Source organism: Haliotis cracherodii, unplaced genomic scaffold (assembly GCF_022045235.1).
Source record: "Haliotis cracherodii isolate W230 unplaced genomic scaffold, xgHalCrac1.p SCAF_4, whole genome shotgun sequence".
NCBI classification, from domain to species: Eukaryota; Metazoa; Mollusca; class Gastropoda; order Lepetellida; family Haliotidae; genus Haliotis; species Haliotis cracherodii.
This window is the reverse complement of record NW_027266297.1, coordinates 20442271-20466856: the sequence shown is the minus strand read 5'-3', so window position 1 is coordinate 20466856 and position 24586 is coordinate 20442271. Positions and strand designations below refer to the sequence as shown.

Here is a 24586-nt window from a genome sequence, read left to right as displayed (position 1 = left end):
TATGCTAGATCCCATTCTCCCTCCAGTTTTGACTGTGTATTTGTATGCTAGATCCCATTCTCCCTCCAGTTCTGATTGTGTATTTGTATGCTAGATCCCATTCTCCCTCCAGTTTTGACTGTGTATTTGTATGCTAGATCCCATTCTCCCTCCAGTTTTGACTGTGTATTTGTATGCTAGATCCCATTCTCCCTCCAGTTCTGATTGTGTATTTGTATGCTAGATCCCATTCTCCCTCCAGTTTTGACTGTGTATTTGTATGCTAGATGCCATTCTCCCTCCAGTTCTGATTGTGTATTTGTATGCTAGATCCCATTCTCCCTCCAGTTCTGACTGTGTATTTGTATGCTAGATCCCATTCTCCCTCCAATTTTGATTGTGTATTTGTATGCTAGATGCCATTCTCCAGTTCTGATTGTGTATTTGTATGCTAGATCCCATTCTCCCTCCAGTTTTGATTGTGTATTTGTATGCTAGATCCCATTCTCCCTCCAGTTCTGATTGTGTATTTGTATGCTAGATCCCATTCTCCCTCCAGTTCTGATTGTGTATTTGTATGCTAGATCCCATTCTCCCTCCAGTTTTGACTGTGTATTTGTATGCTAGATCCCATTCTCCCTCCAGTTTTGACTGTGTATTTGTATGCTAGATCCCATTCTCCCTCCAGTTTTGACTGTGTATTTGTATGCTAGATCCCATTCTCCCTCCAGTTTTGATTGTGTATTTGTATGCTAGATCCCATTCTCCCTCCAGTTTTGACTGTGTATTTGTATGCTAGATCCCATTCTCCCTCCAGTTCTGATTGTGTAATTGTATGCTAGTTCCATTCTCCCTCCAGTTCTGATTGTGTATTTGTATGCTAGATGCCTTTCTCCCTCCAGTTCTGATTGTGTATTTGTATGCTAGATGCCATTCTCCCTCCAGTTCTGATTGTGGATTTGTATGCTAGATCCCATTCTCCCTCCAGTTCTGATTGTGTATTTGTATGCTAGATGCCATTCTCCCCCCAGTTCTGATTGTGTATTTGTATGCTAGTTCCATTCTCCCTCCAGTTCTGATTGTGTAATTGTATGCTATATCCCATTCTCCCTCCAGTTCTGATTGTGTATTTGTATGCTATATCCCATTCTCTCTCCATTTCTGACTGTGTATTTGTATGCTAGATCCCATTCTCCCTTGAATTCTGTGTATTTGTATGCCAGATCCCATTCTCCCTCCAGTTATGATTGTGTATTTGTATGCTAGATCCCATTCTCCCTCCAGTTCTGACTGTTTTTGTTCTTCTGTATTCCAGCCATGTACCCAAACCAGCAGCGCATGGTGATCGAGGACGAGCAGAGCGTGACAGGAAGTACTGCTGGCCTCATCCTCCCCAACAGGGCCCGCGACAACTTCATGACCGACGTGTCTGTGGCGTAGACCCCCTACCTGTGATATCTGTAGAATCTGTGATGTTAGCTCAAACTGTGGTCAAACTGTGGACATTGTGAAACGTTTGGTCACTGTGACAAGAACATACAGATTATTTTACCTAGACAACATTCCATAACACTAATGTCACAAGCACAACATCACACAAAACTAGTACACAGTACCCCACCGACTGGTACACATGGTAACAGAACCACACCAACTGGTACACATGGTAACAGTACCCCACCAACTGGTACACATGGTAACAATACCCCACCAACTGGTACACATGGTAACAATACCCCACTCACTGGAACACATGGTAACAATACGTCACCCAATGGTACACATTGTAAATATGACACCAATGACTACATGGTAACACAAAAGATACTCAAGTTGGTCACATAGATCAAGGAAGTCAGAGGTGATGACTAGTGGTGTCTCAACTTTAAATTTAAATTTTCCTCAACTTATGATTGGAAGCTTTAATACTGCAAGGGACTAGTCATCTATTACGAGGGGGGGCCATGAAAGAAAAAATCACAGCAAAGAAAGAGGGGGGGTTATCAATATTTATCACAACTATTGGGGTGGGAGAAGGAAACAATGTTACGTGTATATGGGGGGGGGGGATGTAAAATGTAACATAAAATCGGGGAGGAGTGGCTGGGCAAAATATGATAGTCCTAAAACCAATCTCTGTTATAAATGACCAGTCCCAAATGGCACAAGAATTAATCCCTGACTTGACCGAAGATATACCTGATACTGGTAACTGATTGCCTTAACAGACTGTGATACTCACTCCATGTTATTAGTAACCCCAGTTCCTGATGCACTCACAGGAATGAATGGCACATAAACAGCTGAACCTACATATGTTGATTTTTAGGCAAGACATACATGAGATTTTGTATTAATGTTTTGTAGAACTTAAACCATTTTAATAATGGTGGCACATACAAATATTGTGAGGTGTGTCTTAAATTCATTTCACATTTTGGGGGAATATTTCTCAACAGATATATATTATATTCCATTTTGAATTATCCCATTTTTATTATATTTCATTTTTTGATATTGTTAGGCAATCCTACTGCAACTACAGCTGTGTGTATTTAGATGACAGTGATGTGTTTTGTACAGTGCTTAGCTGTAGTGTGTTCACCTGTGTTTGCGGTCTGGATGTCATGGTATTCTAGATTTTTGCTGTGACTGGATGTTTTATATAGAGATTATCTTTACTGTAAGACTTTGAAAATGGAGAGAAATTGTGATCTTATTCTTCTCATATCCAAGTGAAATTTGTATAAGGGGGTACGATTTGAGATTATTATACAGTCTGGTTGATATTGGTCATGTGATCCTTCACACATGAAAAATGTTTTTGCTAATATCATAAACAATGGTCAATAAGCATTGTTCCATAATTACCGAGGTGTTAAATCGAGAAATATAAGAGAATCATAAGAACGGCATGTTCTTGATGTTCAGTTTATGTATCGTTATATCGTCTGTGTTTTATGCTGCTCTTAGCAATAATGCTGCGGGGGACATCAGAAAATGGGCAACTTGAAATTCAAAGGTACAAGTTGTTGATGTTCTCAATTTCTTTTGTCTGTCTTATTAGTGTTCTCTTTGCCATCCCAGTAAGAAGACAAATACCCTGAACAAGGCACTCATCACTCTCCCCTGGGACCCGTGTCAAACAGTTATTTCTCTATTATTTAATTATATTTCAACTGGGAGAGTGATATATATATATTTACATCAGATTTGTGAGTTTTTTGCTTTTGTTTAGATGTGGGGATCTTTTACACCACACTCAGCTCGCCGACACGAAGATATCCTGTCAATGTGTGTATCTGTCTATATGAAGTAGTGGTCTGAAGTGGAAATGTATGGGTGAAGATGCAATATGTGTGTTTTACAAGTGTTTGTATGTCTGGTTTAGATAAGGTAGATGTAAAATTGCTAATCGATAGGTATAATCATGTATTATTGAAATAAGTGCTTGAGAAAAAGTGATATGGGAGGGTAGATATACTACTTCAAAAGTGTTTACAACCGCAGGATTCCTTCATATGACTATAGTTAATGTCATACCATGACATATTGACTATGGTAATATGAAAGAATCGGATCATCTTTGTTTAGTAGTATATGAATATATCATTGGAGAGTGTGTGATGCATGTACATGAAACATTTGTGATAAGGATGTGTCTATGAATAATTCCCACATTAGACTGTTTAAGTGTCCCACAATTGTTTCCTTATCCATTTACTTTCCACAAGATCAAATAACAGTCTGATTGGAGTTTCATTAAGAGGCACAACCTATTGTTCAACAAATTAATATTTGGAGAAGAATTCACTTTGAAGTTATATATTTGATGTTTTTTATTTACATATTGGAAAAGAGAACCATATTCATTTCGGATTTGTGTGTATATTTTAACCCAGGTCATATGTTTTAGTTATATATTTTTAAGTCTATATAGAAACTCAAGTTCATATTACGTCTAGCTAGATCTGTGATAGGAAACAAATGTACTCTTATAAGAAGACAAGCGAAAATCTAAGAAATAACTTGTTGCATGCAATTGGTTCTCTATAACAGACCATGGCAATTTCTTAAATGGGTTTCATTTGCAATGTTGCAGAAACTAGGCATTGCTAGATGTCCCGAGAACAATGTTTCTTTATTGCGTTCGAGTTTTGGCTGGTTTTATGAGACCTTTGTGTCAAATGTTTCATAGTTCCTAGGTCTGAGTTGCCCCATACTTTGTTCTGCTGGTCAGAACAATAGTACTGTTCATAATTGTGATTCCAAATTTAAAGCCTTTAGACCAAAGAGTGCTTTCAAATAGATGGCATTCTTACTTCATTTCCTTGTCTGACGTCTCCATGTGTACTTCCAAGTACTCAAGTTGAATAGTCCACACACCAGGGCCTGTCTTATGTATCAATAACATATCAGACTAATAATTTGTGATGTACCAAATGATTAGCAAGAAAATAACTTTATATATATATAGTTAACATCAGCGTATGTCTCAGAAGTTTTCAAAATTAAAGAAGTTGTCATCAATAAAATTACTATCATATAGCAACGTTTCAGTCTTGCTTGATAATGGTATGAGCATCTGTATTGAAACTTTGCTATAATAGTACATTAAAGAAGGTCCTTAAATTGTGTCTACTTTTTGTCCAAGGCTGGACTGCCAAATTGAAGGTCTCTTCCACCATTGAATAGGATGCTAAATGTCACCCTGAATTAGAAACACTGGCGACATTTCATGACAATGTACTGAAGTCATACATCAAGAAGTTCAAACTTGTACCTGATCTCACATGAAAAGTTGTGACATCAACCGAATTTCCTTTTTTTTCAGTGTTCTACATGACAATATTTAACTTTACTCTTAATGTACATTTTCACTGCATAATAAACAGATTTGATTTTTTGCTACAGATGTTTTCATGGTCATTTTGAAGAACAAGGTGAGGTGAAATGGGGTTTAACGTTGCGTCCAAGATTATTGCACTTTGCGACGTGCATGGACGTGTGTGTGTTTGTGTGGCTGCTTGTACTAGTCCGGACTGATGCCGATTCATAGTGCCAGCTCACTGAGATACCATACGGCAGTTTAACATGAATACCCCACTCAGACACAGTATACTGACTCCGAGCCGACCAGTCCTTATTTTCGCCCCTTAATGCCGAGCGCCAGACAGGGTAACAAGTACCATCTTTTAACGTCTTTTGGTATGACACGGCCAGGGATCGAACCCCAGACCTTCCGCTCTCCAAGTGGACGCGGTGGACGCTCTACCACTAGACCACGGAGGCGGTCTTTTGAAGAACAAACGCCAGCAGAATGTTTCACAACATATATTTACATTTTCTGTACATGTTAACAGGCATTATTCTACTACAAGATGACAATATCATAGAGGTACAAGTTCAGGGAAACCTTGTTAGCCCAGACACTGTTAGGCACATCTATATACAACGTACATGTATATACAAAGGGACACTACTCCGTATTCAGCCACAAAATTGTTAATCCAGACAATTCTATTTTAATACAGAGACTACAGAGACTACAAACCTAGATTTATGATGGTAACAACATCAAGTTCACTTGCAGCCTCTGGCAGACGATCCTCGCACACACACAAAAAAATCATTTATTCCAATGACTATTCCAAATAATAATTACTATATGTATGTTTGTTAGTTTGTCTGCTCTAAGTGAAATTCCAGCTGTGTGACTGCAGCCTGTAATTAATTAAATGACCAGCATATGTTTGTGGGGGCCAATTCTAACCCAGAACAAAGATTTCATCAAACTACAAACAACATTTAAATACATGGCACAGTTATCATAAAATGGAAACATGTATCAACAGAATCAAACACAGTTTTAAAAAAAGTATACTGTATTAAGTTCCACTACCAACTTCCAGTTAAGCTCCTTATAGGTGCACCTGACTGAGACTGAGTGAGTGAGTATGGTTTTACGCCGCTTTTAGCAATATTCCAGCAATATCACGGCGGGGGACACCAGAAATGGGCTTCACTGATTGTACCCATGTCGGGAATCGAACCCGGGTCTTCAGTGTGACGAGTGAACGCTTTAACCACAAGGGTACCCGACCACCCCTGACTGAGACTGAATATTAACAGTAGTCATCTTTTCATGTGTCTATGACAGCCTTTGTTCAGAAAGAACGGATGTGAAATTACAAAGTAACAATTATCAAAGAAATGTTCACTACTGTTCAGTCCCTGTAAGCAAATGTAACTTCTGTATCTTTTTACAAGCGCCCCCTGTCAAGTTCCTAAGCACCTAAAGCACTTACCATGGCACACAGTAACAATAATGTATCCGGATAAGATCAACATTCCTGGCACTCATCCAAATAGTCAATACAACAGATTCTAAATCAGTAAGGGAATTTCAAATTCAATTTTAATTTTAAAACTGATTCTGAGTGTACAATCCTCTTGTTACTCATCACATCTCCAATTGATAACATATGTAGAAACTAAAACTCCATTTGTTAACACCTGCTTTAAAATGTTTCAACACTAAAATAACAGGTATCCTTTATGCCATTTGTTTAAATGTACAAGATATAGATGCACACAGATTGAATACACATCTGTTCAAAGCCAATCCATGTACATCAACATGTTTGGTTAAAGTATGAGTGAAACATAAATTAAACAATACAGATATACTACTCAAAAGAAGTTAAGGATCACCCGATTCTTTCATAATGGTAAAGTTAATCTGTCATGACATGAGAGATTAACTATAGTAATATGAAAGAATCAGGTGATCCTTAACTTCTTTTGAGTAGTATATGATTAAGATGAAGAACATCCTGACACAGGAGCATACAGTGCTGAAAAAATGCTCTCACACATTTAAATGCCTCGCGGCAATATGGCATATTCCTCTAAATCACGACATCTCTCATCAGAAAGCAAACAAACTTGGTTATACAGCTTGACAAGCAGGTAAGAATGATCAATTTTCCCAAGTGAAACTGTCCTCGGCTACTAAAGCAAACAGCATTTTAAAAAAGGAGTAGGTACATATAACCCAAGTCACGAAAAGGACCAAAGAAACTGGTGGATGGAACATAGGTGGACATGTAAGGAGTGTGAGAACAAGGAGGGTCATACACCCCTCCCCACCTCTGTCCGTGACTTTTGCCAGTAGATAAGCAGGGATGACATCTGATTAAGTCAGGTTACCATTTTACATCATAGAAAATAGAAGGATTTTGATAGTACTCCAGAGCACCTTTAAGTTCCTACCAATTCCACCTCACAGTGGACTTCCCCTGGCACATAATCCATCACTAGATAGCCACCCTGAGGTTTCAGGTTAAAACAGGATGCTGACTGCTGGTGATACGTGATTAGGATCACTTGGTGGGCAGAGTTTGTAGCTCTCCCCACAAGGTGCACATCTGCTGGGTGTCTAGGAGGTCTATAGCTCTCCAGACAAGTTGAACATCTGCTGGGTGTCTATGAGCTCCATAGCTCTCCTCACAAGTCGAACATCTGCATTTTGTCTGGGAGGACTATGGCTCTCATCACAAGCAATCATCTGCTGATTGTCAATCAAGCCTCCAGCTCCTCTCAAGTCGTACAACTGCTGGTTGTCGATCATGTTTATAGACCTCCTTACAAGTCAATCATCTGGGGCCTCGGCGGTGATGACATCCCCTCCAGTTTCTGCAGCAGTATCTGTGCCCCCTTGAACGTCATCTTTCGCAGCGACTTCTTGATGCCACTCAGCTGCTGCCTCACCTGTGTCGTCACCTCAATGTCATCCAACTCCAGCAGGCTGCAACATCACAACGTCAGTTTTAGGGATTAGTGAGTGAGTTGGGTTTATACTGACAGGAATAAGAAGTGCCAGTGAAAAATGTACAACATTACACAGTCAAAGAATTGATCTACATATTGCCCAAACTGTTTAGTTTGATTTAGTTCTCGACCTACCTCATAGTCAAAATGTCACACATCCAATTCTGATTAATAATAAGTAAGATGTAAGGTGCTTTGGCAATATTTAAGCAACATCATGGTTAGTTCATACAACACAAGGTTTTGGAGACAAACCTATGTTTGTTTATCAGAACAAACATTGTATAATATGTTCAGTGAGTTAGACCTAACACTGTTTTGAACAGCATTTCATCTATATCATGGGATGTCAGATCAATGTGCGAGGAAAGCCCAAAGATGCAGATCTTTGACATTCACCCATGAACATGGTATGGTGCTAACAAACATAAAAACATAATCACAGCCAGTGTGACATTCAAACAACCAACCATAGATTTCTGGCACCCCTAACCGATGCAACTCTTCACAGACTTGTGGCACTTGTGGCACCCTCAAGTTGTACAGAAAGACAGTTTCTTTTGAAAAAGACTACCTCGAATACCCTTGTACAGCGACAAGATTCTTGTAACTTGGCTATCATCACTCTTATAAAAACTTCACATTTTCAACATACATCCTCTTCACTGCATGCTATAGGACAATTAGGTCAACTTGATGAGGAGGATGCACACCCTTCCAATCCCCCACACATCTCCCCTCCTCCACCTACCTGATTCCCCCACACTCCAACACCCACATACCTCCACCACCAGCCCCCACCCCTTCCCCCCTCCCAACACACACACACCCCTCCCCTCCTCCATCACTCACACCTTCCTTCCTCCATCACTCACACCCTCCCTTCCTCCATCACTCACACCCTCCCCTCCTCCATCACTCACACCTTCCCTCCTCCATCACTCACACCATCCCCTCCTCCATCACCCCCACCCTCCCTTCCTCCACCACCCCCATCACCCACACCCTCCCCTCCTCCACCACCCCATCACCCACACCCTCCCCTCCTCCACCACCCCCATCACCCACACCCTCCCCTCCTCCACCACCCCCATCACCCACACCATCCCCTCCTCCACCACCCCCATCACCCACACCCTCCCCTCCTCCACCACCCCCATCACCCACACCCTCCCCTCCTCCACCACCCCCATGACTCACACCCTCCCCTCCTCCACCACCCCCATCACCCACACCCTCCCCTCCTCCACCACCCCATCACCCACACCCTCCCCTCCTCCACCACCCCCATCACCCACACCCTCCCCTCCTCCACCACCCCCATCACCCACACCATCCCCTCCTCCACCACCCCCATCACCCACACCCTCCCCTCCTCCACCACCCCCATGACCCACACCCTCCCCTCCTCTCCTCCACCTACCTGATGAGGGTGAAGCAGCCTCTGTTGCAGGCCGCCCAGGACTTGAGAGTTCCCTCTGCCAGGGCTGACAGGAGTATGTTGGAGAAGAGCACTGTCACAAAGAACATAGCCAGTTATAAGCAGCACTACACACCTCATCACACCGGCAGTAACAAACAGCGAAGCTTATAAGCTTATGTCAATATCAACAACAAAAAAGAGCACATTCTGAAAAATTCTACATGCTTTGTTTGATTGAATAAAACAAAACAGGTACTAACAACACTAATCCAAACATGGCATAATTTGTCCATGGGGACAAAATTACTAGGGAGCACATATTCTATAACATCACATGACGGGTGAATGAGTTCGATTTAACGCTGCTTTTAACAGTATTCCAGTTATATCACGCGTGTCAGCTTAATGTGGGAGGAAAGCCCGAAGTGATGCAGGTCTCCGACGTTTACCACTTCGGTGAAGCCCATGAGCACGGGCACTGACAGGAACACCACACAATGTAGCGAACATCACACAAAAGGAGGCACATGATGGAGAACACCGCATCGCAGGACACCATATAGCCAGCAACGCCACACGAGGGAAGGCACCACACGACAGAGTACAACGCATCACGGGACACTATATAGCCAGCAACGCCACACAAGGGAAGGCACCACACGACAGAGTACAACGCATCACGGGACACCATAGAGCCAGCAACATCACACGAGAGGGAAGGCACCACATGACAGAGTACAACGCATCACGGGACACCATATAGCCAGCAACGCCACACAAGGGAAGGCACCACACGACAGAGTACAACGCATCACGGGACACCATAGAGCCAGCAACATCACATGAGAGGGAAGGCACCACACGACAGAGTACAACGCATCACAGGACACACTATAGCCAGCAACGCCACACAAGGGAAGGCACCACACGACAGAGTACAACACATCATGGGACACCATAGAGCCAGCAACATCACACGAGAGGGAAGGCACCACACGACAGAGTACAACACATCGCAGGACACCATATAGCCAGCAACGCCACACAAGGGAAGGCACCACACGACAGAGTACAACGCATCACAGGACACACTATAGCCAGCAACGCCACACAAGGGAAGGCACCACACGACAGAGTACAACGCATCACGGGACACCATAGAGCCAGCAACATCACACGAGAGGGAAGGCACCACATGACAGAGTACAACGCATCACGGGACACCATATAGCCAGCAACCCACACGAGGGAAGGCACCACATGACAGAGTACAACGCATCACGGGACACCATATAGCCAGCAATGCCACACAAGGGAAGGCACCACATGACAGAGTACAACGCATCACGGGACACCATATAGCCAGCAACGCCACACAAGGGAAGGCACCACATGACAGAGTACAACGCATCACGGGACACCATATAGCCAGCAACGCCACACGAGGGAAGGCACCACATGACAGAGTACAACGCATCACGGGACACCATAGAGCCAGCAACATCACACAAGAGGGAAGGCACCTCATGATGGAGAACACCACGTCATGGGCCACCACGTAACCAGCAACATCACACGAGAGGGAGTGAGTGAGTGAGTGAGTGAGTTGGGTTTTACGCCGCTTTTAACAGTATTCCAGTTATATCACAGCGTGTCAGCTTAATGTGGGAGGAAAGCCCTAAGTGATGCAGATCTCCGACGTTTACCACTTCGGTGAAACCCACAAGCACGGGTATGGTGCTGACAAACCTAGAAATATAATCGGGGTGAACCGGGATTTGAACCCACAATCATAGGTTTCTGGCGTGTCCAGGGGACGCAATTCTGCACAACGAATCGCGGCGCCTTAGACGACTGGGCCACCCATGCCCCCCACACGAGAGGGAAGGCACCTCATGATGGAGAACACCACGTCATGGGCCACCATGTAACCAGCAACATCACACGAGAGGGAAGGCACCTCATGATGGAGAGCACCACGTCATGGGCCACCATATAGCCAGCAGCATCACACGAGAGGGAAGGCACCTCATGATGGAGAACACCATGTCATGGGCCACCATGTAACCAGCAACATCACACGAGAGGGAAGGCACCTCATGATGGAGAACACCATGTCATGGGCCACCATGTAACCAGCAACATCACACGAGAGGGAAGGCACCTCATGATGGAGAACACCATGTCATGGGCCACCATGTAACCAGCAACATCACACGAGAGGGAAGGCACCTCATGATGGAGAACACCATGTCATGGGCCACCATGTAACCAGCAACATCACACGAGAGGGAAGGCACCTCATGATGGAGAACACCATGTCATGGGCCACCATGTAACCAGCAACATCACACGAGAGGGAAGGCACCAGATTGTGGGACACCATGTAACCAGCAACATCACACAAGAGGGAAGGCACCAGATTGTGGGACACCATGTAACCAGCAGCATCACACGAAAGGGAAGGCACTAGATTGTGGGACACCATGTAACCAGCAGCATCACACGAGAGGGAAGGCACCTCATGATGGAGAACACCACGTCATGGGACACCACGTAACCAGCAACATCACACAGGGGAAGGCACCTCATGATGGAGAACACCACGTCATGGGACATCACGTAACCAGCAACATCACACAGGGGAAGGCACCTCATGATGGAGAACACCGCATCACGGGACACCATATAGCCAGCAACATTACACGAGAGAATGTACCACCCACCTGCTGACTCATCCTCCGTGCTCCGCTCCTTGTCGTTGAGGATCAGCCTCTTGAGTGTCAGGTGGCCGGCAGGGTGCTCCACCATATGCTGGTTCTCTCCCTTGGACGCGGAGAACGGCTGGGCAGCGATGTTAGCAATGGCTGTCATAGCATCCGAGGGGTCTCCTGGCAACAGAGGACATTAGAATCTGTCATCAAAACAGAAAGTGTCTGAAAAATATTAACGTCAAAAGTTTATTTATCATCTGATAGCAATTCAGACAGCATCCCAGGAATGTCATATCGCAGCATGTCAGCTTAATGGGAGGAAAGTCCAAAGTGCTGCAGATGTTTACTACAGTGGAAAATCCCAGGAGCTTGGGTATGGTCCTGACAAACCTAGAATCATCAGGGATGTGAGCAGGTTTTCCGGAAAAAAGAGGAAAAGTCTCATTGACTGCATTTTAAGAAATTTCGGGCAGTTTGTACAACATTCACACCAAGCAATGTAAGAAGTCAATGGCAAAAGTCAAATAAACAAAGATGGCAGATGCAGTAAAATTTAAAAGTTAAAAAGTTAAAACAGTACTTTTAAAAAATCGGGCATAGCTTCAGCACATCTGGAAACCCGCCAGGTCTGGTTGCAATACTGCCATAAACTTCATCCCCCATCCCGCAGACACAAGGACAACTGTCACAAGGGTGCAATGTTCGTGATAGCAAACGCATGATGTCCAAAAACCTATGATGCTAAAAGCTCTGATCGAAAACAGGACAATCCTGGCCGGTTGTCCCGTTTTCGATAACATTTTTGGGGTTTTGTTTTTTTCCAAATCTGATTATATTTTTACGCGGAATATGATTTTTTCCGAGGACTATTGTTTTAAAAAAATGTGATTTTCCGCGTTTCCGCAGAGATTTCACATCCCTGAATCAGGGCCAATGCTAGGCGTGAGGTGGTTCGGCGCCAACGACCCTGGCCTACCTTTAGCATGTGTGATGATGCCCAGTATCAGCAGCAGCGCGGCGTTGTTGATGGCGAGGTTTGCAGCGTTGTCAACGATGTACTGCAGCAGGGGTTTGGACACAAAACCCAGCAACTCCCGATGACGCGTGTGACCATCTTTCTTACTGGAATACAAAGCATATTACAATACTTAATGTACTTACTACTAGAAAAGATCAATCAAATCTCCTGAAGTTATGGAATGCAAAAGTACTATGTCACAGCTCTAATAACTACAAATAATTCTACAATCATGTACGTGTGTATGGTTCTGCCCTTTCAGTATTATTCCAGCAATTTCAGAGCAGAAGATACCACAAAAAAAGCTTAACACATTATTCCCATGTGGGAAATCGAACCTAGGTCATCATCACATATCTACTACCCTGGGAACATGTCACATGTACAAAATTGCTGTTGGATTTCTTTTTTCTATCTAATGTATTGTCCGCTCCATGAAGCTGTTAAGAGGTGACGGTGGCTGACCTGGTGGTGTTGGCGTCCCCCCGCTGCAGGATGTGCACGATGTCAGGGTGGAAGTGGAGGGGGTCCCGCGGAGACAGCAGGTACAGCAGCACCTTACGGCCGTACTGGTTCTCCGCCACCAGGCTCAAACTCTTCAGCATCTCCTGCAACACACAGACGTACAGTAACATACTGCCATTGACCCTATGAAAGGAGGCCATGGACACTGGGTGGAGCTGTATTTACACAAATGTAAAGAGGCCATGGACACTGGGTGGAGCTGTATTTACACAAATGTAAAGAGGCCAGGGACACAGGGTGGAGCTGTATTTACACAAATGTAAAGAGGCCATTGACTCTGGGTGGAGCTGTATTTACACAAATGTAAAGAGGCCAGGGACACTGGGTGAAGCAGTATTTACACAAATGTAAAGAGGCCATGGACTCTGGGTAGAGCTGTATTTACACAAATGTAAAGAGGCCAGGGACACTGGGTGGAGCAGTATTTACACAAATGTAAAGAGGCCATGGACACTGGGTGGAGCTGTATTTACACAAATGTAAAGAGGCCATTGACACTGGGTAGAGCTGTATTTACACAAATGTAAAGAGGCCAGGGACACTGGGTGAAGCAGTATTTACACAAATGTAAAGAGGCCATGGACACTGGGTGGAGCTGTATATAGACTAATGTAAAGAGGTCATGGACACTGGGTAGAGCTGTATTTACACAAATGTAAAGAGGCCATTGACTCTGGGTGGAGCTGTATTTACACAAATGTAAAGAGGCCAGGGACACTGGGTGAAGCAGTATTTACACAAATGTAAAGAGGCTAGGGACACTGGGTGGAGCAGTATTTACACAAATGTAAAGAGGCCATGGCCACTGGGTTGAGCTGTATTTGCACAAATGTAAAGTGGCCATGGACACTGGGTGGAACTGTATTTGCACAAATGAAAAGGGTCCATCATCCCACCACTTGTTGGAAGTACTGGAAACACAGGAATATAACTAGGGCTTTGTATTGGCAACAATATTGTATTGCAATAAACTGCGATACAGGTATATGGTGAGTGTATAGATACATATATATACAGGTAGAATATGTAACATATGTACTGACCTCTAGAATGACCTTGGAGACAAACTTTGTGTCATCCACGACGTCGAAGATCGCCAGCAAGACCATGTGACCATATTCGTCCTGGCTGATACGTGAGATGTGAGTCTTGAGACTCTTCAGAATCACCTTCCGGTCCTGAACAGAGAAGACATACATTGGTAATGTGCCATACATTTCCTAACCTAGTTAATGAGAGAGTGTGAATTTTGTTTATTGCATAAGTCAATAACACATTCAAACATAGACCAAATTTGGGGGGAACAAATTAACCTTGACTCATTCGTCACAGAATTAAACACATTTTCAAACATAGTATGTTGTAACTGGGTGTCATGAAGAAACCTGAATCCAGGGCCCCATTCCACAAAGCGATCTTAGCGCTACGATTGTCTTAAGTCAGTGTTAAAGAATGGGAGTTACGATCAACTTAGCACTAAGATCACTTTGTGGAATGGGGCCCTGTTATGGTCTTGTTAACATCAAAACAACAATTTGAATTGAGTTCAAACATTTGCATCATCAATCTTGCAGCCAATCACAGTGATATAAAAGCAATGATTCATTTGTACTCAATAAAACATGTTGGAACAGTACTGACCTTGACAGTGCCAAACCAGATGCAGTACATGGCGACCCTTGACCCATCCCGCGTGTGTATCATCGTGATCAGTTGTTCACGGAGACACTCAATCATTTCCTGGGGAAAAAAGGTAACATCATCACTTGGTGTGTATAAGTTAGCTTTAACTGTTGAATTGACAGTTCAGATTTTATACGTCTACCAATGATTATTTCTGACCACAGTCCTGATGATTTGAAGACAATGTGTAAGACCTGAGTGGGTGGGTGAGTGAGTGAGTGAGTGAGTGAGTGAGTGACCTGAGTGGGTGGGTGGGTGGGTGGGTGAGTAAGTGAGTGAGTGAGTGAGTGAGTGAGAGTGAAAACACATGTTGTAGCAATATTCCAGCAATATCACAGCGGGGGACACCAGAAATGGGCTTCGCATTTTACCTATGTGGGGAATCGAACCCAGGTCTTCAGGCATGACAAGCAAATGCTTTTAACCACTAGGCTACCCCATCGCCCATAAACAGTGAGTGATAAGTATTCTACTCTGCTTTTAACAATATTCCAGCCACATCACAGTGGCAGACACCAATAACAGGCTTTACACACTGGGAAAGCAAACATAAGTCTTCAGTATGTTGAAACATTGCTTTAACCACTGCCCAACTGCCAGAGAGAGTCTAGTTTCCACACATGGCATTTCAGGCCTACTTCTCATGACACCAACCCATGTAGAACACTAGTTGTGTCCCTTGTGAAGAATATCCAATCAGATCGCTGTTCCTATTTCGATTGGCTTCACAAAGATGGAGGTGGTTATCCAAAAATAACACTGGATCTCACTGCGATAAGCATTCAGTCTTTTCAAGAGTCAAAAAGGTATTCAAGTTTACATTCACATACAATAAAAGTATCTGGGAAAGTTGAATGAAAACTTTGAACCACTTCGAAAATATTTGGGGTTTTTTTTGTAATTTTTGGAATAATTTCAATTCAAATTCGACAAGCGATGGCCGTGGCCATAGCAGCGACAACGTTTTCGGAACACAAATGTTGATTTTGTAAAAGTTCCCTGATTGGACTATCAATATGTGCTGTTGTCCACTCATATTTCAGCAAAGAAAAGTAGGCTTAAAATGACAACTAGACTTTGATATAGACTAGTGGACAAGATTGAGTCGGGAGGATAACCTTTACACTGAACTTACCGATCTCATCTTGTCAGTGGCATAGTGGAAGAAATCATGGAAGATCTTGTGCACCATGGAGTGAGCCAATATATCCCTGTTGAAAGACAACAATATCAAATCTTTAACTAGAAGGTTTTTTACTCATAAAAACAGATGTCTCCGCACTCCTTTTTTGATACATTAGTTCAAGTTGTTCCTATAAATAGGTTTGCAAATTAAAAAAACAAAAGTAATGGATGATGGAGAGATAGTAATAAAGATCAAAACTCTTCCAACATCCAACACACTTCTGTACATTCTTAAAGTTCTTCCTGATTCTAGTGAGAATGGGTAAGCTACACATACTTGTCAATGAGGGGCAGGAGAGCCTCCTTCATGTTGCTGAGGATCATGTCCTTCTTGTCCGGCTGCTCCAGCATGATCTGTTCCAGGGACTTGGTGTCGTGATTCTGTCGGGGGAACATACTCAGTCAGTCAGAATGTGGTTATAGCCAGTAGCCAAACACAAACATCGCTCTCCTGACCATCACTTGTCAAGCACCAATCAAATACTTCAACAGGATACTATTCACACAACACCTTTGTAAAAAGTGAGTGAGTGAGTTGGGTTCAACACCATTTTGAACAGTATTTCAGTTATATCATGGCGTGTCAGCTTAACGAGGAAGGAAAGCATGAAGTAATGCAGGTTTAAGACATTGACCACTTCGGTGAAACATATGAGCAGAGTCTGGTGCTGATAAACCTAGAAATAATCAGGTAAACCAGGATTCGAACCCACAATCTTAGGTTTCTGCACAGTGAATTGCGGCACCTTAGACAACTAGGCCACCCGTGCCCCCACCTTTGTAAACAGAATATCATGACTATACAGATAAATCATATACACAGATCATAAATAGACATTATACAGATCAAAGCTATTGGTTCTGGGTCAAGAATCTATGTGCATATCGGTAATCAAAATAGAGTTTTATTGAAGTGAGAATTGTGCTACTATAAAGGTCTGTGACTTAAGCCACAAGTGCGAAGCCAGAGTCAAACAAAAAGACTTTTGCCATTAAATTTTCATACAATAACACTCATATCTACTAAAAATGAGATCAAGTGACAGTATGGGCGATTCAAATATTTTTGACACAAACATCTTCTCCTCACACCTTGAACAAAGTAAAACTTGGTCCATAGAACTCCTCCATCATAGACAAGCGCTGAGGAGCGTTAGCGTACTCGTTGTAGGCAAATTCCAAGATTTCCACTGCTTCCTACACAAAGTACAAATACATTGATACAACATGTACAACATAAAAATGTCTTGTATTGTAATACAATACAATTATCAATACACTGTATGATGTGAAACTTTGGGAGAGGGATATTATAGGTTAAGCGGTTCTATTTTCAGGTACAGATCCTAACAACCTCATTAATTAACATCTATTCAAAAAATTTGTTTATGTGGTTCTAGCCTGATATTTGTTGAATTTCTTTTCATTACCCAATTATTTGTTTTCACATGATCACAATGATTATTTTGAATATACAGTGGAAAGAGTTGTCAGTTTGTAACTAACTTGATATTCCTGTGATGTGTGTCTTTGTTATATCATGTATATTACAGTGTTCACCAGGACAGACAAAATGTTGTACCTTTTTCAAGAAACCTACAAGCAAGGATCATGATTAGAGAAAGCTGGAGACCGATGGCAAAGAGACGGAAACTTACTCTGTGCCTTATCAACTTCCGAACATTGCCATGGAACGTCTTGAACATAAAGTTGCGCTGCTGTTTAGAGCTGAAGAGGAAAAATTTACATTATTGCAAGGAATTTACATTGTATACATCTCTCCAAAAAGAAATAATAAACATACTCAACTAAATGTAGAATTGTCAAAGGATAGACTCATTTACAATCACACAGAGAAGGTTCATGTGAAAATAACAGAGCCACCTGAAGTTAAACTATCATTAGTCTATGTCCACATATATATGATAGTTGCAGCACTACGGATACTCTGTGGAACCTGAACACTGATGTCTTCACTTCAGAGGCATTTAATGTATCGACATCCCCTAATGAGTGAGTGAGTTGGGTTTAAAGCCGCTTTTAACAGTATTCCAGTTATATTGCGGCCTGTCAGCTTAATGTGGGAGGAAAGCCCGAAGTGATGCAGGTCTCAGACGTTTACCACTTCGGTGAAACCCACAAGCACTGGTATGGTGCTGACAAACCTAGAAACATAATCGGGGTGAACTGGGATTCGAACCCACAATCATAGGTTTCTGGCGTGCCGAAGGGATGCAACTCTGCACAGCGAATCGCGGCACCTTAGACGACTGAACCACCCGTGCCCCCACATCCCCTAATGGACAGCTATCATGGAGATTAGTCTTAACAAAAGTTGGTATGTGTTGTTTAATGCCGCACTCAGTAATATTCCAGGGACATGACGGCTGTCTGTAGATAATCAAGTCTTGACCAGACAATCTTGTGATTGATATCATGAGCATTGATCCACGCTATTGGGATACGATGACATGCATCAACCAAGTCAGCGAGCCTGACCACCCGATCCCATTAGTCGCCTCTTACGATAAGCACAGTCGCCTTTTCCAGCAAGCATGGGTTGCTGAAGATCTATTCTACCCCGGATCTTCACAGGTCTGTTGTTATGTGTTGTTTAATGCAGCACCCAGTAATGTTTCAGGGACATGATGGCGGTCTGTAAATAATCGAGTCTGGACCAGACAATCCAGTGATTGATATCACAAGTGTCGATCCACGCAATTGGGATACAATGACATGCATCAACCAAGTCAGCGAGTCTGACCACCCGATCCCATTAGTCACCTCTTACGACAAGCACAGTCGCCTTTTACGGCAAGCATGGGTTCTCAAGACCTATTCTATCCCAGATCTTCACGTGTCTGCTTTGAACAATATTTCAGTTATATCACAGTACGTCAGCCTGATGTGGGAGGAAAGCCTAAAGTGATTCAGGTCTCCAAATGATACCACTTTAGTGAAACCCGCCTGCACGGGTATGGTAATATAATTAGGGCAAACCAGGATTTCAACCCACGACCACAGGTTCCTGCATACCTACAAGACACAAGTCTGCGCAGTGAATTGTGGTGCCTTTGTCAACTAGGACACACTTGCTCCCAGGACAACAACGAGTTATACCTAAGCATTGCATAGGCAGACTGTACAATTACTTACCCATATTTCAATATTTTCCTGATCACAAACTTGGCATACTTTGACTTGCACATTGAAACTATGTCATCTGTAACAGAATACAAACAGAAATACATAATACATTAAAACTGTTTCTTGTATTACATGTCAAGTAACAAGGAAGAATCTGACCTACATTCCATTTAATAGAACCTGATAATATTCATGCAAACACACACACTCTAAAAATAGCACACTTCCATGTTTACTTCGGTCATGTGACTTCTAGTCAGAGCTCCTCACACCTACAAACTCCAAACACTGATATACAACACTAATGACATACATATACCCAGTGTGGACCAGTGTGGAGACCGGTAATTAAGTACAGTTTTGCTGATCTAAGTGCACAACTCAACTCACATCCCGGGTTTACTCAATGTGTGCAAACTTTGTTATACTTATCAATAGGGATGGGTATTTGGGGTTTAAAGTGTTTCACAATATTTTGCGATGCACAAGGATGTATTGCGATACATGTCACTACATATTGTATAATTCTAAATTTTGAATTCAGAAGCAATAAGGTATGAATTGAAGTTCATAATAATAAAATGGAACAAAACAACATAATGTTTACTCAGTCAATAAATACACAGCCATCTTTGGGTCCTGATGCATGCTCCGGGGCGGCGAAGGCATTTTGCAAGTATATAACATTAAAAACATGATAAAAATCGCTATTTAAAATAACCCAATATATTGAGCATAAAAAAATGATATTGTGATATGTACTGTGGAAAGAATGAACTTCAATTTACCGACATATCGATAATACCGAACACCCTTACTTATAACACCTCCAGACAAGCTGAATATTAGCTTAAAATACCCACCATAACCCAATTAATTTAGAGTTGTTTGCATCAAAATATGCATGGATAGATTTTAAAAATCCAATAGTCTAATGACACTGTGTGTTATTACCAAATGTAGCTTTTTAGATTGTGTTCATGTATGTCTTTATAAATCTTTACCTACCCGGTACATTACCTATCGAATACAGACATCACGTATACATGAACTCTATTTGAGTGAGTAACGCCAAATATTATCACGTTTAAGGTAACCAAGACAAGTATCACTGTGTGTGAACTCATGCAATTTGTGACACACTTGGGGAATCACATGGACAATTGTAAAATAAAGTCTGTTTAAGGAGAAATATGTTTATAAAAGGTTCACTCATTGGTTTAAAAATACAAATAGAATGGACCCAAGTGTGTAAATATATACTTGAATGCCATACGCGATGACCATACATGTTGGTTAATATGTGAAAAATTACTCATATTCAAGAGACCTAAGATTGGTTCGATGCACAAACGAACATACTGGTTGGTTGCTCGTGAACACATCACATGTGACGTCATAGATCCATGACTCAAGATGCACCATTTGTCTTGTGCAGGACTCGTGTGTAAAGTTTGGAAATCACATGTAGCATATCGTGATAAGATTAAAAACACCTTGGTACCACTTGACTGATTGTTAGTTTTGTCATTAAGTGGTCTACAATGGAAACATCTCTTCTTAACGTACACACTTCTCTGTATTAGTGGATGTTTCTATGGCTCACACTTCTTCTGGCGGTGAGCACATATAGATTACGAAAGAAAAACTACCAATACCCAAAGTGAGGTGAAATGGGGTTTAACATCGCGTCCAAGATTATTGCACTTATATAGCAACGTGCATGTACGTGTGTGTGTTTGTGTGGCTGCTTGTACTAGTCCGGACTGATGCCGATTTATAGTGCAAGCTCACTGAGATACCATGCCACAGTTTAACACTAATATCCCACTCAGACACAGTATACTGACTCCGAGCCGACCAGTCCTTGTTTTAGCCCCTTAATGCCGAGCACCAGACAGGGTAACAACAAGTACCGTCTTTTAATGGTATGACGCGGCCGGGGATCGAACCCCGGACCTTCCGCTCTCCGGGCGGACGCTCTACCACTACACCACGGAGGAGGTCCATACCCAAAGTGAATAACATGAGAGCAAATACTTATGGCTAATAAATAACCAGGAGCCTTGACATGCGTATTACAGCTGTTTACCTTTGATCTCCTCCATGACTGCTGTCCTGTGTTCAGGGTTGCCATACTGCACCAGACACTGGACCACACGCGCTGTATCGTGGGCCATAGACATCTGTAACACAGCCAGGACATCACAAGGTTGTACACATCCATCATCAGTTGGGCCAGGACCCATCAAGGTGATTTTCAATATATGTGTCTGTTTCTTTATTTGTTTGTTGTTTTATACTGCACTCAACAATATTACAGCCATATCACGACTGTCAGTAAATAATCCAGTCTGGATCTGACAACATCCCACACGGTTGGAGTGTGATGACACACTATCAGCCAAGTCACCAATCACCTAATCCAATTTAGTCGCCGCCTTCAACAAGCAAACGAGTGTTGAGGACCTATAACATGGGTCCCCACCAGGCACATCATGAGAGAGTGACAGGTGTTGAAATAAGCCAGAACTTGTGAGTGAGTGAGTGAGTATAGTTTTATGTCGCTTTTAGCAATATTCCAGCAATATTCCAGCAATATCACAGCGGGGGACACCAGAAATGGGCTTCACACATTGTACCCATGTCGGGAATCGTACCTGGGTCTTTGGCGTGATGAGCAAACGCTTTAACCAATAGGCTACCCGACCGCCCCAAGCCAGAAAAAAGACTCAAACAAAACAAACTAGAGGTTAATAGTGCAAGCAGCAGTCCATGCTGTCAACCACAGTGCCAAGTTACCCACTTGTTAAATCACAAAATCACATGTTTCATTGGGATCGGGAGGTCAGGCCCGCTGACTTGGCTGATGCATGTTATCGATGCTCATGATGTCAGTCACTGGATTGTCTGGTCCAGACTCGATTATTTACAGACCACCGTCATATAGCTGGAATATTGCTGAGTGCGGCGTTACAACCAAAATAAACCAAAAAACATTGAGTTACCTGACAAACTATCAGGCAGGTCATGAGTTTCTTTGTCACCCGCAAAAAGCCACCATGTTCATACCAGCCATACATAACCATCCACTGATCCCCATATCAGTAAGCTCTTGGATACAGGATCACCCTGGAGTCCATGAGTTCCCAATTGCTTGGACCGATGCTCATGATGTCAATCACTGGATTGTCTGGTCCAGACTCGATTATTTACAGATCGCCGTCATATAGCGGGAATATTGCTGAGTGCAGCGTTTAAACAACAAAGAAAACCATGAGAGTGAGTGCATGAGCAAAGGCTGCTTTATGACACACTCAAGTTTCCAGTACAAATAATAAAATCTTGTCAAGGAAAGCCAGTGGTTGATAGCATCAGCATCATGACCATGGTGTAAGATAACAGTTTTTAACACACATCAGCAAAGCCACACACTGTAAGCAACGCATGCTCATCTTCTTGACCCATGAAGATCCGGTGTAGAATAGGTCTTCAGCAACCCATGCTTGCCGTAAAAGGCGACTAGGTTTGTTGTAAGAGGCGACTAACGGGATCGGGTGGTCAGACTCGTTGACTTGCTTGATGCATGTCATCGGTCCCAATTGCGTGGATTGATGCTCACGATGTCAGTCACTGTATTGTCTGGTCCAGACTCGATTATTTACAGACCACCGTCATATAGCTGGAATATTGCTGAGTGCGGCGTTACAACCAAAATAAACCAAAAAACATTGAGTTACCTGACAAACTATCAGGCAGGTCATGAGTTTCTTTGTCACCCGCAAAAAGCCACCATGTTCATACCAGCCATACATAACCATCCACTGATCCCCATATCAGTAAGCTCTTGGATACAGGATCACCCTGGAGTCCATGAGTTCCCAATTGCTTGGACCGATGCTCATGATGTCAATCACTGGATTGTCTGGTCCAGACTCGATTATTTACAGATCACCGTCATATAGCTGGAATATTGCTGAGTGCGGCGTTACAACCAAAATAAACCAAAAAACATTGAGTTACCTGACAAACTATCAGGCAGGTCATGAGTTTCTTTGTCACCCGCAAAAAGCCACCATGTTCATACCAGCCATACATAACCATCCACTGATCCCCATATCAGTAAGCTCTTGGATACAGGATCACCCTGGAGTCCATGAGTTCCCAATTGCTTGGACCGATGCTCATGATGTCAATCACTGGATTGTCTGGTCCAGACTCGATTATTTACAGATCGCCGTCATATAGCGGGAATATTGCTGAGTGCAGCGTTTAAACAACAAAGAAAACCATGAGAGTGAGTGCATGAGCAAAGGCTGCTTTATGACACACTCAAGTTTCCAGTACAAATAATAAAATCTTGTCAAGGAAAGCCAGTGGTTGATAGCATCAGCATCATGACCATGGTGTAAGATAACAGTTTTTAACACACATCAGCAAAGCCACACACTGTAAGCAACGCATGCTCATCTTCTTGACCCATGAAGATCCGGTGTAGAATAGGTCTTCAGCAACCCATGCTTGCCGTAAAAGGCGACTAGGTTTGTTGTAAGAGGCGACTAACGGGATCGGGTGGACAGACTCGTTGACTTGCTTGATGCATGTCATCGGTCCCAATTGCGTGGATTGATGCTCACGATGTCAATCACTGAATTGTCTGGTCCAGACCTGATTTTTTACAGACCGTCGCTGTCATATGGCTGGAATATTGCTGAGTGCGGCGTTACACAAAAAAACAAAATCATCTTCTTCAACCACACTGTATCATGGGGTGTTGTGTCCCAGACACTGTTGGGAGTCAGCGAGAGAATGGGGAGTACTCACCTCATGCACTTTCCCCCTGACCATGTTGAACACCTCCTGGCACAGCTTCTGTCTCTGGTCGTCAGGCAGGGCATGTCTGTAACACACACCATACAGTATCACGCGAGCATCCTGAATATTTGATTTGAAAACGGATAACAACAAACGTCCAGCAGTCATATCAATCAATTCTGGTATCAAAACAGGTTAATTGGAAAGACAATCAAGATTATCCACCAAGTCCATGAACAGATCCTACTTAACAAATGTAATATT

The 24586-nt window shown here is 42.8% G+C and overlaps 2 protein-coding genes across 4 annotated transcripts in view; one reads left to right on the top strand and one right to left on the bottom strand.

Moving 5' to 3' along the window:
- Positions 1-1972, top strand: part of LOC139480464 (phospholipid-transporting ATPase ABCA1-like) — a 79179-nt gene extending 77207 nt beyond the window's left edge. For all 3 annotated transcript variants that reach the window (XM_071263549.1, XM_071263547.1, XM_071263548.1), the window contains one exon: positions 1295-1972. In XM_071263549.1, the coding sequence (XP_071119650.1) occupies positions 1295-1419 (125 nt within the window). In that variant the 3' untranslated portion in view covers positions 1420-1972. The remainder of the gene's footprint in view (positions 1-1294) is intronic.
- Positions 1973-5330: 3358 nt separating this feature from the next.
- LOC139479729 (pumilio homolog 3-like) overlaps positions 5331-24586 on the bottom strand; it is a 29790-nt gene continuing 10534 nt past the window's right edge. The window contains exons 5-18 of the mRNA XM_071262584.1: positions 24332-24407; positions 21600-21693; positions 19517-19583; positions 18019-18088; positions 17453-17557; positions 16638-16741; positions 16311-16386; positions 15134-15232; positions 14536-14670; positions 13433-13575; positions 12926-13071; positions 11962-12126; positions 9236-9326; positions 5331-7789 (exon numbers count right to left, since the gene is read on the bottom strand). Coding sequence (XP_071118685.1) covers positions 7627-7789; positions 9236-9326; positions 11962-12126; positions 12926-13071; positions 13433-13575; positions 14536-14670; positions 15134-15232; positions 16311-16386; positions 16638-16741; positions 17453-17557; positions 18019-18088; positions 19517-19583; positions 21600-21693; positions 24332-24407 — 1534 coding nt within the window. The 3' untranslated portion in view covers positions 5331-7626. The remainder of the gene's footprint in view (positions 7790-9235; positions 9327-11961; positions 12127-12925; positions 13072-13432; positions 13576-14535; positions 14671-15133; positions 15233-16310; positions 16387-16637; positions 16742-17452; positions 17558-18018; positions 18089-19516; positions 19584-21599; positions 21694-24331; positions 24408-24586) is intronic.